This window comes from Malus sylvestris, chromosome 12, assembly GCF_916048215.2.
Source record: "Malus sylvestris chromosome 12, drMalSylv7.2, whole genome shotgun sequence".
NCBI lineage: Eukaryota > Viridiplantae > Streptophyta > Magnoliopsida > Rosales > Rosaceae > Malus > Malus sylvestris.
Window position 1 is genome coordinate 8,968,531 of NC_062271.1, and position 15,253 is coordinate 8,983,783.

At 39.8% G+C, this 15,253-nt stretch overlaps 1 protein-coding gene and 1 pseudogene across 1 annotated transcript; both read right to left on the minus strand.

The window, feature by feature from the left end:
* Positions 1 to 3,005: 3,005 nt before the first annotated feature.
* Positions 3,006 to 6,284, minus strand: LOC126591814 (AP2-like ethylene-responsive transcription factor At2g41710; annotated as a pseudogene).
* A 2,889-nt stretch (positions 6,285 to 9,173) lies between these two features.
* LOC126591822 (uncharacterized) lies at positions 9,174 to 10,418 on the minus strand. The gene has a single exon (XM_050257532.1). The coding sequence runs from the start codon at positions 10,241 to 10,243 to the stop codon at positions 9,527 to 9,529; it is 717 nt and encodes a 238-aa protein (XP_050113489.1). The 5' UTR covers positions 10,244 to 10,418; the 3' UTR covers positions 9,174 to 9,526.
* Between the last annotated feature and the right edge of the window lie 4,835 nt (positions 10,419 to 15,253).

Sequence of the window (15,253 nt, forward strand, 5' to 3'; positions counted from 1 at the left end):
CTCGTAATCACGAAACTTCTAAGTACCGAAGTGTGGTATCGTCTTCACTTGCCTTATTTGTCTTATAGGTAGATGTGACATCTTCTCTCGGAGTACTCTTCCTCCATCCAGGGGTGGTATCTTTAACTGGGGGAGATGCACAAGGTAATGTGTCAATTTCACTTGAAGCTTACTTGTAGTTTCAGGCTTGGTCAAGCGCGATACAAACCATGTAGTAGGAGTCCCTCAAGTCGCCGAGATAGGGGATCTGCTGAAAGAGGTGACAGACAAGGTAAGCAATCAGAGCTCCAAGCAATCAGTCCCAGATCAGAAGTTTGATTTTGAGTTCAGGCTGATTGTTCTCATTCTCCCTATCTTGCAGGCAGCATGAAGGATAAAGAGAAGAAAAGGAGAAGAGATGATATGAGATACTTTTGCTTTTGAAGAAGTAACTTTCCACAGGCTTATTCTTGAACTGGGCTGGAGGGTTTTCTGGTTTCCTCCAGAGTATAAGGCCGACTGAAGAATTTAAGGGTCAAAACAAGTCCATCAAATCTAGAGTATGTTCGACCCTGCTGATATGGGATACTTTTGTTGTTGACAAAGTAGTGGATGTATCGGCTCGTGTTCTGTTACGCTTGTCTCCACATGCTTCCTTGTATCCTTCTCACTTGCCCTATCTGTTCCTCAGACATATGTGGTATCTTCTCTGGAAGCATAAGATGTTGATGATGAGTACTCGAGAGCAATGCCAGGTAAGTAATCAGGTAAGGGGTTCCAGGCAGTCAGTTCCTGACTGGAAGCTTGATTCCAAGTGCTGACTGATTGCTTTATTTCTCCTTGTCTTGCAGGTAAGAACAAGGCCAAAGGAAAAGACAGGGAAAAAGTATGATATGGGATACTCTTGCTTTTAACCCTGATGATATGAGATATTCTTGCTCTGGTGTAGCTTGTTTGCAGAGATATTATCGGGGGGAAAGAAAGCTAAGTATTTCGAGAGGCTTCGTTGGGAGTGCCCTCTCAGATATGAGGAAGGGTTGAGCATTTTTGCAGGTCTGCCTGTTCGTTGAAGATGGAGGTCGACATATATAGGAGTCTCCCTAACAACAAGTAGTAATGCTATTCCTTTACCTTGCTTGGTTATAGTACGGTAGTGGGAGCTGCCAACTTCACGTGTTTTAACTCTGTCATAGCACTTTGAAAAAGTGGTATGTGGTATCTGGAAAACTGATGTTGCATGTGAAGATTACAGACAAGCTTTATCCAAGGAGATATGGTAGCTAGACCTTCAAAAAATTATGTGTCTAAACTTTGTTAGTGCTGTTTCTTTGCTATTCTTTTACCCTTCTTGGTTATAGCAATGTAGTGGGTGTTGCAAGCTTCACGTGTCTAAACTTTGTCAGAGATCTTTGGCAAAGTTATCTGTGGTACCTATGAGCTGATGTTGCGTGTGGAAAGTGGATGATTGAACAGTAAGATTCACGTGCTTTCTACTTCACCAGAAATCTTCGACAGAATGCCCGTAGTTTTCGCAAAGCTAAGTGTGCATGTGACAGGTGCTGACAAGGCTGAAAAAGCAGGTGCCTCTTCGATTTCTAAGATCGGCCCTCGTGGTCTCTGAGCAGCCCAGCTTTTGAGAAAACAAGCGCCTCTTCGATTTCTGAGATCGGCCTTCGTGGTCTTTAAGCAGCCTAGCTTTTGAGAAAGCAAACGCCTCTTCGATTTTTGAGATCGGCCCTCGTGGTCTCTGAGCAGCCCAGCTTTTGAGAAAGCAAACGCTTTTTCGATTTCTGAGACTGACCCTCGTGGTCTCTGAGCAGCCCAGCTTTTGAAAAAGCAAACGCTTTTTCGATTTCTGAGCAGGCGCCTCTTTGATTTCTGAAGCTCCGTCGAGTGCAGATTTTTATAGAGGCTAGCATTAAGTTCGAAAGCACACTTGAATCTCCACCAGTAGAAACTCCCTTCTTGCACTTCTAAGATTTTGATTCGTCCAACCTCTTCTCTCTTCAACACCTTTGAAAATGTTTGGCCCCTCCGACCGTCGTTTTGACTTGAACCTTGTTGAAGAGGCAGCCATGCCTTCTCCAGACAACATATGGCGCCCATCCTTCTTATCCCCTACTGGTCCTTTTACCGTTGGGGATTCCGTGATGAAGAATGATATGACCGCTGCGGTGGTGGCCAGGAACCTTTTCACTCTCAAAGATAACATACTACTTTCCAAACAGTCTGATGAGTTAGCTGTTAAGGATTCTCTGGCTCTCAGTGTTCAGTGTGCAGGTTCTGTGTCTAATATGGCCTAACGTCTATTTGCTCGAACCCGCCAAGTTGAATCATTGGCGGCTGAAGTGATGAGTCTCAAACAGGAGATTAGAGGGCTAAAACATGAGAATAAACAGTTGCACCGGTTCGCACATGACTATGCTACAAACATGAAGAGGAAGCTTGACCAGATGAAGGAATCTGATGGTCAGGTTTTACTTGATCATCAGAGGTTTGTGGGTTTGTTCCAAAGGCATTTATTGCCTTCGTCTTCTGGGGCTGTACCGCGTAATGAAGCTCCAAATGATCAACCTCCGATGCCTCCTCCTTTTAGGGTTCTGTCCAGTACTGAGGCTCCGAATGATCCCCCTCCGGTGCCTTCTCTTTCTGGGGCTCTACCGACTGCTGAGACTTCTCCTAAGCAACCTTTGTGAAGGCTCCCTGTTGTTTGTTTATTTTGACTCATGTATATGTACATATTTGTAACTTATCGGAGATATCAATAAATAAGCTTTGCTTCATTTCAATGTATTGTGTTAAATACACCAAAGCCTTCTTCACTAAGTTCTTTGAATTTTTCTTTTATTGAAGCTTGTATGTTGAAGCTTTGTGAGTGGAGCATGTAGGTTGAGGTAGCGTTCCCTTAATTTCTCGAGTGAGGAAAACTTCTCGGTTGGAGATTTGAAAAATCCAAGTCACTGAGTGGGGTCGGCTATATGAATCTTAGAACGCCATTGTGCGAAGCATGCATTGACGATAAATAATTAAAACATGAGAGGCATTCATTTGAAACCACTGTCAAATATATGCATTTTTACAAATAACCATACTTGCTGTACAAGTTATTCAAATCAAGAACGTCTTTGAACTTATCCTTAAAAACTAAGGGACCCGCACTTCAAAACTCTTCAGAACAAGAAACTCAGACACTCTATGCAACCAGCTCACCGGCATACACTCTTTTCATTATAAAAAGATACACCCCATGTAGTACAAACCTTTCGTTGCGCCGCACTTTTTTCCCTCGTTTATAGCATGTAATGCATAGGTAAAACCTTCTGAATAGAGGTCGTCAAGAAACTGTTAGCATGCACTTCACCAACTTTTAGAGCAAAAGGAAATGCAACATCATTCTTCGGGCTGAAATAAAGTGAAAGTTGAACTTGTCTCCATCTTTGTAATCTGCATTACTAAGTATTGGCTTATTATTTCTCATGGAATCAGAACACAAGAAAACAAAAGGAGAGAGATTCTTGAACTGAAAATACCAACCTCATTCGTACAAGAAATTACAGAAGGAAGAACAGGAGCAAGCGACGTCCAAAGAATGGGGTCTACCGTCTACCAAGGGATATTGTAGTTGGTCAGAAGTGGTACAGACAAGAAGGGAGCCAACGGGAACACATCTGTTTGGAGAGACATTCCACCACTCATTCCTAATGCAGAACTAAGTCTCTCGTCATGACTTGTGGATTTCTCAACTGCCTTGCCATAATCCATCTTGTGGATGGTATTTTTGTTTTCATTCTCGTCATTATCTGCATTGTTTTCCTCCATTTGTGATGCTTTCTCTTGCAAGTTCTTATAGGCAGCTGACCATAAGAGGATGCTCATGGCAGAGACTCTGGTACCTTTATGCTTTTTACTTACATGAGAGATGCCCAAATGGGGCATCTGGTATGGTTCAGTAGGCTGGATTCCCCATTCTAATGTTTTAAGTTCAACTCCAATATCTCCAACACAAACGTTCTTTGTTTCTTCTGACGATTTCATGCCAGTTTCACCTTGACGAGATCTGTTGGGTCCCCACCACTTGATGTAACTCGTTAGGTCAATCTTTCTTTCAATGCAAAAAGCTCCCAAAAGTTCACTTTCTGTTGCTGGATCAATGCCTGTACCTTTAAGTCATATAAGACATATGCAAAGTGGCACTGATTCAGGTAGTAATCCAGATGAAAGGAATATAATATATTCGAAAGCCTCCATATGCGACTTTGTTTTGCAGAAGATTCAGATCAAGGAAACAGATTTTTCAGAGCCCTCTTATCCAAAATATGGCTTCAGTTCAGCATCAGTTGAGGACTTACCATAATGTATGCTATCGAAGTACTCAGATCCACCCATACGACACAATGACGGCTCCCAACGACTGTTGTGTGTACAAAGAATAAAAATTCAGAACGGAATGAAGAAATACAATATGAATTACTGGCCTTGCACAAATTTGGAGACATTTTTGCCTCTCTACAAGCTGAAAATCAGCAACACAAAAAATTGATACCGTATTGATGCAATGCACCAGATGGATAGGTTCTCTACGGTTTGTTTGGTTCAAAATGGGGGCTATAAGCATTAACAACCAAGAACACGATATGGAAGAAAATAAAAATAACATAACATTATTTAAACCACTGGTGGATCGAGTTTTTCCTGTATCACTCGATGAGTTTGAATGATGTATAATTTTCTATGTAGAATTCTTGTGACAAACTATTAAATACAAGAAGCTTTTTACTTCAGTCCACAACCCAGTTTGGGATGGTTGACGCCTAAAAAAGAGAAGAAAAAGACACTATTGGCATAACAAACAAAGCTCAATCTCAAAACTTAAAAATGTGCCAAGAAGTCCTATAAGAAACGAGCGTAATATATTGTGCATACAAGTAACATTTAAAGGTAAAGCATACCTAGAAAGGCCACGATATTTAGAAATTCCTCTTGAGAAACCACTGCCCTTTCTGCAGGAGGAGAATTACAAATAGAAATATGCAAAGCTTTCAGATTCAAATATGTACTTTCAAATTTTCTTTTAAAAAAATGTGTACTCAAAATCTATATACTCACCTCCGAAGAGATGCAAGGTATTCCTCCCTTGACACATTCTGGCATTCTGCATCTCTTCAAGATCCCTTGGGTAATCAGTAACCTGTAATAATTGAAGGAAGAGCTAACTTGAACAAATGCAATATTTTAGTTGACAACTCGAAAATATTTACTTATTGGCATGAAGAACAGAGATGCTGATTTGAAAAACTTAAGTGTGTTCTCTTTCTTACGGTATACTCATACCCAAAAGGGAAGAAATTTCAAGTGAATAAAAATCAATAAAATGAAATCAGCTGACAATAATCTCACAGGAAAATTGATGAGAGTGCCAGGACCCCAATATTTCAAGGCAGCAAGATCATAAGCTCTAGCTGCAGCCTCTTCGTCGTCATAGGCCCCTGTAAATTCCGTATGCTACTCAAGGATTAATAATTAAACCGATAGCTTCACGAGAAATTTCCAATTTCTTAAGTAATTTATGAAAAACTGGCCCCCAACTTACCCAAGTAAACTGGAATACATATCGAAACGTCATGCGCCAACATTTGCATGCACAATCCAAGAAATCAAATGCTTGTCAGAAATTACACATGTATACAATATTTATACACAAACCAAAATACGAGATATATACTATATATACATATGCATATTTTAGAGGGAGAAAAGAAAGAAGAGAGACCTTGCTTTCCCTTCTTATTCTGGTTCTGATTCCAAGTACTTTTATCCCAAAGATGACCCTCATAACGACCTGTCCACCTATGCCTACATTTCCACACCCAAATTCCCAATCAAATCAAATCAAAATTCCTCCTTTTTTTTTTCTTTTTCTCAGCAACCAAACAGAAAGAGAAAGAGGAGAGGAGCTTAATTACCGAGTGACTCCACGGTAAATGGAGCTGCGTTTTCCAGCAGCACACGGAGGCATCTTGCTGATGCGCTCTTTCGCCGTACATCCTCTCTCTTTCTTCGATTTCTTTACCCCTCTGTACACCATTAGCTGATCGCTCGCCACCACCGCCTCCGACGGCTCTGCACCCCCACCGCCACTGCCGCCGCCGCTTTCGGTCTTCGGACCGGGATCCGAGGACGACGACGCCATGATTGAACACTCCAATTGAACCCAAACTAAAACCCTAGAGAGAGAAAGAGGGAGACGAGAGACCGAGTGTGAGGGAGTTGTTTGTGTTCGTTTCAGTGAATCACTGTGGAGGGGAACAGCTACAGTGAGAGCAGATGAAGGGGAGGTGAAATTACGAACGTACCCCTGTTTTGTTTTCACGATGGCGATCGTGATGATTTGGCAAGTTCAGATTGACAAAAGGTGTAACGGCTAGGATGAGAAGCAGGGTAGTTACGTAATTTAGGATGCTTTTCAAAGTGTATATTGCGTAGTAGTGGCGTAACTGCGAGTGCCACGTGGTCCGCTGTACTTTTTTTTTTGGAAGACCCGCTGTACTTTTTATAGTTTGAACATATAGGAGGTGCCACCGCACTTAAACGACAGTGACATTCTAAGAGAGGTGTATTCAATTGGGAATTTGAGAGATTTTAATTCTTTTAATGAATCTAGGAGTATTCAATCAGAATTTTAAGTGATTCTCTGAAATTCAAGGTGTATTCAATTAGAATTTTAAGATAGTTTATTAAAATCCTTAGAAATCCGGGTGTATTCAATTAGGATTTTAAAAAAGTTCATAACATTCTAGGTGTATTCAATTAGAAATTGATTTTAAAGAATTTGAGAAAGTTGAAGAATTAGAGGGAATTAGAGAGATTTCGTAGTGTATTTTAAGAATCCACAAATCTCACCTCTCCCCATGAGATTTCGAGGGAATTGAATTAAAATTTTATATGGAATCTCTACAAATCAATTAAACTCCATAAAAATCCATGGATTTATAAATCCATTAAAGTTTCTCAAATTTTCAATTGAATACACTCCCTAAATTCCCTCTTCGCACCCCTCATTTGCTTAAAAATTCATCTTCAACCGATGATCAAGTTATAATTCTGTAGAGCCTACTAGGCCATTATTTGGCCAAAATGAAATCAGACTGGCCAAATATAGTCCCCACTCTTAGCCATTTTTTGATGCTCAGCTCCTCAGTTACAATAATTGATTCAAATTCAACGGCTAGATTTGAAAGAATCCAAGGTAGTTTAATAAAATTAATCAATAAATTTAAAGTATAAGCTTAAAACTAATAAATTATTGAGGAAATATGTTTAGTCCATTCGGTTGGAGATGATATATAAGTATGACATGACAATGTTCATTTAAAAATAATTTTTTATATGGCTCTAATTCTAGACTGGGCTATATCTAGCCATTTCGGTTGGAGATGGCCTATCCAATTAAAATGGCTATGAGTCTAATTTTTTGTTTGGTGGTGTTAAATGTGTCTTGGACAAGATAGATTATGATAGGCTATATTCCGAAATAAAGTGGGTTATGTAACCCAACCTCACACACAGGGTACGAGTGAAAGAGCGCGTGGGTTGTAACTTGTAACAGAGAAGCATACACATGAAAAAAAGAGAGAGCTCTAAAGTGTCAGTTGAGGAAGTCTGAAAGTGTTGAATAGTGTAAACAGAGTTGTAAACATCGTTGTAAATATGTCTAATAGAGTTATAAACTTGTGACTTCTGTCCAATCTCCTGCGTTCCAAAGCTAATATTGATGTCCCCTTCTGCTCATTGGCATCGGAGTTGGAATTTGTTGTTAGATCAGTTTGAACAATTTCTTTTAGCTGCATTGGCTAAAGCTGCATTTCATCTTTTGCGTTAGCAGCACAAATTGTGTGGAATCAATCAAAATGTGACATATATGGAAAACTAATTAAACAAACAAAAAACATAAAAAAATGAATAGGTCCTTTCTCCGTACATACTTATTTGATACGTGTATTATCATCTTCTCCACCTAGTCTCCTAATACGGTCTCACCAGATATCAAGTTTACGCGTTCTGTCACATTATTGTTTTACTACAAGAGTGCACCACATTCTCATAATTAACAAACACTGCCCACGAAATGCCTTAACAGATCAAATTACTAATCGATGTTCTAAATTCTATTTAAAACTACACAAATCTTGTGTATTTATGAATAGTAAGTAACCGGAGGTGTTAGACTACTGAAAGAAACCATTACCTACAGCTACTGGTTCACATCAATTTAGCATTAGTAGAATATAAAGAATTAATCAAATAGAAAAGCAGTACCTCCTTCATAATGGAATCACTTTGAGGCAGTTGGCAGCTGCACATTGTGAGGTAGTTGGCAACGCAGCATCCAGTTACCATATATGCAATACTGCCAACCATTACTCCAGATGTTAAATTTCCCTATCACCCCGAGAGTGTCCAAAGACTTGCCATATTTTTTCCCTTGCATTCTATGATTAGCTAAAGTAATTGATCTGAAGCTCCATTACGTAGAAAGCGATTAGAAAGTGCAAGAGCAAGATTAACATACTATCAGTGACTGGAAATAGTAATGTTACCTTAAATTTCAGTAGGATGACCATACTATCAGTGACTGGAAACAGTAATGTTACCTTAAATTTCAGTACGACGACCATACTATCCCAAAACCAAACAAAAGATGAACAGAATAGCCACCCATAACACCCCCTCCCACCAAAGAAAACAAAGGGAAATTGCTGTTAATATGCTCCCCAAAAGCAGATAATTCATGCATGAGAACATAAAGGTATTTGAAAAGTCGTATTTTCAGTCTCTTGCTTCTTTAGAACCAGAACTCGCCATACTATCATGCTCTTTTTCTACTGGAAGATCTCTGAGTATGAAGTCATTCCATTTGAAATTGATTAAGAAATGCCAGTTCCAGCTCAGAATTCAAAGTAAATAGGCCAACATGTATTGCAAAAATACATCTTTACACGGCTAGATAAGAAGATAAACTAGAAGTCAACTAAAGGTACTCCCTTAAACACATGCTACGACAGCCACAAGTGAACTAAGATGTTGTGATATACAGTAATTCATCAGAAACCGAAATATGCGAACTACTAAAATCAAGAATTTTGTAGCTTTCAAGTAAAGAAAGTCTAAGCCAAACAGATCATTACACATAATCAAGAACAAATCATGTGTACTGCTTTTTCTCCAACATTTTATTAAAAGCAAAGGGAATTAGAAAACAGGATGAACAAGTTATCCGCCAGGAACACAACAATAAAGACAAAGTTAAACCAAACAGGATGTTAGACATACAGACACTCATCATAACAAATAATTGGTAACTGAAAACCATGTACGTAAATTGTGAGAATTGCAATTTCAACTACGTTTTGTAAAAGGGATTTACAGAGTAAGTACATATATCGACACTAATCCTAACAAATACAGAATCAAAGAATACTAAAGAATTAATGAATCATAACTAGAATCACAAATTTTATTTGACAAAGCAGCATCAAAATCGGGTCGCTCATTGCACATGGAGTTTATATCGGCAGTTGGGACACGTCTTCTTATCCATGTTGAACCAGCGAAGGATGCAAGATGGGTGATAGACATGAGAGCACGGCATCCGAATGAGCTCACTCGCTGTCCCATCAGACAATTCCTCCAAACATACACTGCAAGAACCCAGGTCGCCGTCACCCCTTTCGAAATATCTCTCTGCCCCCAATTTCTCAACCACAAAGTCCAATGAAATTGACGACGAAGTAGAACCGCCATCACTACTACCAATTGAAAGCAAAGCCATTGAGTCGGACATATCATCAAACAGTTGGTCGACATATTCAATGGTCAGGATTTTAACCGTAGCCACCATAACAAAGCCCATGGAGCCATTAGGGTTTGCCAATTTCCGGGCCATGGATTTGATCCAGGGGGCTAATGCTTCGTAGATGGCAGGATCAAGGCTGAGGGAAGAGGAGAGAGATCGTAAGTGAGCGCGCAACTCGGGGAGTAGGAGTTGGCGGGGAGCGAAACGGAGTGTAGCGAATCGATCAGGACCCAGTGGAAATTCATCAAGAATAAAGGCGTGGAAGCGTTTCTGAAAAATCTGGTATTGACGGAGAGAAAGCTCGCCGAAAAATTGGGACTTAGAGTCCGCCGGAGATTGGAAACCCTGCAGCGTCACATGGACCCAGTAGTCGGAAGATCGGAAAGAGAACGACGAACGCTGAAACTCCATTGATCGAATAGAGATTTGAGATCAGACGACCAGAGGTTTGAAAATTTGAAACTTAAAATTCGTTGAGCCGGAGAGCGAGAAAGAGAGAGAGAGAGATGAGAGATTTGAGATCGCTGGAGATGAAGGAAGAAATAAGGGCGGGTGAGACAGACAAAGACTCCGCGTATTACTTTTATAGCCGTTAGCTTCTGGGTTTTTCAGGTCGGTTTGGGCAAGTCGGTTTGGGCGTACATTTGGCGCTGATTTTTGAATTTTGTAGGGAATTTTTTATTTTTTAAATCCCATTTTTGGAATAATATTTTAAGGGTAATGCTACGAGACCAATTTTTTAAATTAAATTTGTAAAGCAAATAGTGTGGTGGTTGATTATTGGATTATTACATAAGTGTTGATTAACGTGCTTATTTCCTATTTGTTACATATCATTTGATTTGAAAATTTTAGTTTAAAAATTTAATTTTCATAGCATTATCCCTTCTCTAATGGCCATTCTAGTCCTTTACTTCTATTTAAGGCGAATAATTCTAGGGCTCATTATGGTCTTCTAGACTTCAAAAAGTAACCTAATTTTGAGGGTTTTTAGTTACTGACTATTGAATCTTTACATAATTTCTTTGTTTTGTTGTTATCGAATACGTTGATGGCTACACATGGCCTTTTTGTAGTGGCAAAAAGAAATATAAAAGGACGTAAAGGCTGACAAATTTTACGCTTGGATGCGGATTCCCACAAACTTTGGGATCAAGCAAGGCGCTCGGTACACATTGTCCCAAGAAAACATGCAAGTGGACCTGAATGGATGTCACTATGTCACCATGTATCGACTAAATGGTGGAGGAATAGCTAGCAAATCATACTTACGTATTTGGCGCATTAAATGCGAAAGCGGTGGAAGACTTAAGCCTAGGGACTTGGGGCTCATCGAGGGTGAGTACACCTTAGAATGAGTCAGACAAAAAGAGAGAGACTTGTTTATGCCTACTGCTCTATTTAATGTTTCATTCAATATATACAAGTGACTTAGTGGACATAGCTTATTTTTGAGGGGTGAACCACTTAAACTTTATTGTTCATTTCTTATCATTGCGATCCCGAGCCCACCAAGGGCCGACTACATGACCATACTGGTCTTTGTTAACCTCATAATTTGAGCGTTAACAAGGTTGATATTGCAGGATGAGAATCGAGATTGCAGATTGGGGTTCTGATTGCAAATTTGGCTTGAAGGCCCAATACCCATCTCGAATCGAAAAATCAAAACCATTTCTGTAAAATCGGTTCAATTTCAATTTTTTGCCTCCTTTTTTCGGTTCGCTTTTCAAACTTGATGGCCACAGATGGTGCCTCACCGTAGTAACAAAAAACAATCATGTCTATGTATTTTGGTTCTTGTTCAACACACACCGATCTCCCTCCCCTAACAACTAACACTATCGTTTTGTCAAAAAAAAAAAAAAAACTGCATTAGTTATTTCATGTTAAAGAAAACAAATACGTTGATCGGATCTTCTATGCCCTTGGAAGGATTTTCATGTTAAAAATTTCAAGATTCTAAAATATGCTAGACGTTAGTCGGGCGGCGAGCTAGGGCCTAGCTGACACACCCCGACCTGAATCAAGGCATGTTGGCCGTCACGTGAGGGTAACGTAGCCATGTGCACAATGCGGAAGCAATATTAATATAGGAAATGTGAATAAACAAAAACCAAACCAACTAGAGTTCTAGATGAGATAAGATGCAAGTGCGATAGTAAGTGTGAGTTTACAATCAGAGCATAAGTAACCTAAGTGCAGTCCAGCAGGACAAATACTAATTATACAACACCCAAAGGGAATCCTACATTAGTGATAATCTGTCAGAGCTACCGTGAGTTCCTCGTAAGCCACCAACCATCACTCTTACCTAAAACCTGGAGAGGCGCAAAACAGAAAGTGTGAGTGGGCAAAAACAAAGCTTTTCAAAACCATTTCATTTATCAAAAGTTCTAACCCCTCGCCGTAAAACCTGTATAATTTCCCAGAAAATAGAATATATACATATCTCAAAACCATGCACAGAAAATGATATTCATAAATATGCCACGCCAAATATCTCAAAATAACAGAATAAGTAACTTAGGTGAAATAACATATCAGCCGGATCCACCTAAAGTGGCCTGTACGGCTGAATCTATAGCTTAACAAGTATGCTTGCACACGAGTCGGAACCACCTATGGTGGTCTGTACGACATGACTAGGTGTAGATAAATACGCTTTAGTGCTACGATCACGTGAAGACTGTGCGAATAATCACGGGTCACTTACGAGTTGGAACCACCTAAAGTGGTATGTACGACAAGACTGTGCATCTAAGTTGGATCCAAGGTGAGCATATGGTGTGGAAGGTGAACATCACGTGAAAGACTGTTTCCTTAACCATGGGCGGGAGCACTAACACCGGGGTGCAGGTTATGAGCTCTTAACACATCTCACATAATCATCAATTCATATAAACAGTCTACAACTTACCTGGTACTTACCTGAGCATCCACAGCGTCAAATCACATTTATGCACACTAAACTAATTCATAGTCTAAGCATGATATAATAGGCATGACATTTCAAAACATAAATTTCATTTAAAACTCATTTTCTGGGAAAAAGACCAAGTATATAAGTATATACTGAAAACCAAAAGCCCACTCACTGATATGTGGAGGGGTCGTAGCCCCTGAGTCTTGCTTGATTGCGCTAGTCCTCAGGATAGGTTTCACCTATATGAGAAACAACTACATAAACGTTATTTAAAAGCACATACACAAAACTAGGTAATAACTTCTCATACATTGCTCAATTGGGGTAATTGAATATACCACCGAGACCTACTCAACCTCAGGAACATCCCCATATTTTTAGAAAACTTTTCCGAGCACCCACGTGCCCTCATGCGCTGGCCAAGGCACGGCTAGACACGTGGCCCACACGTAGGCACATGCTTGGCACACCAAACGGATTCCCTAACGGTGTAGGGAATATTTCGTTAAAAATCAACATATACCGTTATAATTACCTGACGATGTTAGAATATTCTGTCAAAGTTGACGGAATATTCTCTTCCTTCAACCTTGGTTCGCCGGAGTCTGGCGCCGGTGCCGCTGCATTCGTCGATTTCACTTTTAGGTCCTAAAACTCAAGGAATCTCGTCGGAAAAATCACGATAATCTGGCCACCCCTACAACTCACTGAAACCTTCGCGATCACGTCGAGTCACTGTGCACCTCTTCGGGGGTTTCCTGGTTCTCGAGTTCCCGACGTCCTCACGTCCAACCAAAAGTATTGCTCGACTCCTGAGCTTGAAAGGAGCATGAAAACAACTACCAAAACCCCGATCTGCGATTAGTGAGCTAGGTTCGAGGTTGTCCGTACCGTTGTACGGAAATGGAAGAAAATCCGAGAGGGAGGAGAGAGAGAGGGTCAACAAGATTGGTTGGTGTGTGTGTGTGGTCCAGTTTGCAGCCAATCAACCAAAACCTTAGGCCATTTAATTCTAATTAGGTCCAATTAATTAGGGATAGATGCTAACCCAAGTACCAAAAAGGGATGAAATTTCAAGTGAATAAAAATCAATAAAATGAAATCAGCTGACAATAATCTCACAGGAAAATTGATGAGAGTGCCAGGACCCCAATATTTCAAGGCAGCAGGATCATAAGCTCTAGCTGCAGCCTCTTCATCGTCATAGGTACCTGTAAGAGCGATAGCTTACACAAGAAATTGCCACTTTCTTGAGTAATCTATGACAAACTGAACCTCCAACTTACCCAAGTAAACTGGAATATATATCGAATCATCATGCGCCAACATTTGCATGCACAATCCAAGAAATCAAATGCTTGTCAGAAATTACACATGTATACAATATTTATACGCATAATATATATATATATATATATATATATATATATGTTTATTTATGGGATAGGATCAAGGGACTGCAACAACTTAAATATACGCTATTGGAGCTGGAATTACCGCGGCTGTTGGCACCAGACTTGTCCTCCAATGGATCCTCGTTAAGGGATTTAGATTGTCCTCATTCCAATTATCAGGCTCATAGAGCCCGGTATTGTTATTTATTGTCACTACCTCCCCGTGTCAGGATTGTACAAATACTTTTACTCTTTTTAAGCCTTTTGATTACATGACATCAAATGGTTTTTATTTATTCATTAAATGACATGGATGCTTATGTGGATTTTAACTAATATTAAAGATAAAATAAAATTGAAAAAAAACATAAAATCTGGAAAATTAAAACTAAAATTAAAAAGGGAAGAAACCCTAGTTGTCCGCAGTCCTCCATCTCCCCCTTTGCTAATGTGGTTTTGCAACTTCATGTCTTGGAAACAGTAGTTGTCATGGAAACGGCACTTTGTTCTTTGGAGCACAACTTGGCAAGACCGAAATATGAGATTTTTGGGTTGAAGTTGTCATCTAATAGTACATTGTGAGGTTTGATATCGAAATGAAGGATTCGTTGGTCACATCCGTGGTGAACTTACTCAATTCTTTTGGCTATTCTGAGAGTAATATGTTGTAGTTTCTCCCAACCAAGAAAATGGTTCTTGCTGTCTGCTGACGATATGAGTTTTGCAGTGAAACCATTTGGTGCAAATTCATAAACTAAGGCTCGTCTAAATCCATCAGCGCAATAGCCAACCAAGCGAACCACGTTAATATGGTGGATCCAACCTAATGTTGACACTTCATTGATAAACTCTTCTCCATTTCCATTGGAATTGTTGAGCATCTTTACAGCAACAAAGATCTCACTCAAGAGCTTTCCTTTGAACATTGTTCCAAATGTTCCTTTTCCCAACTTGTCTCTAGATTTGTTTGTAATCCACTTGATATCAGCATATGAGTACCTCGTAGGCCTGAGAGTTCTGTAGTTTTCCAAAATTTCTTCGATCATGGTTTGCCGCTCCTTTTCTATTCGATCAATAAGTATGTACACGATGGAGACCAAC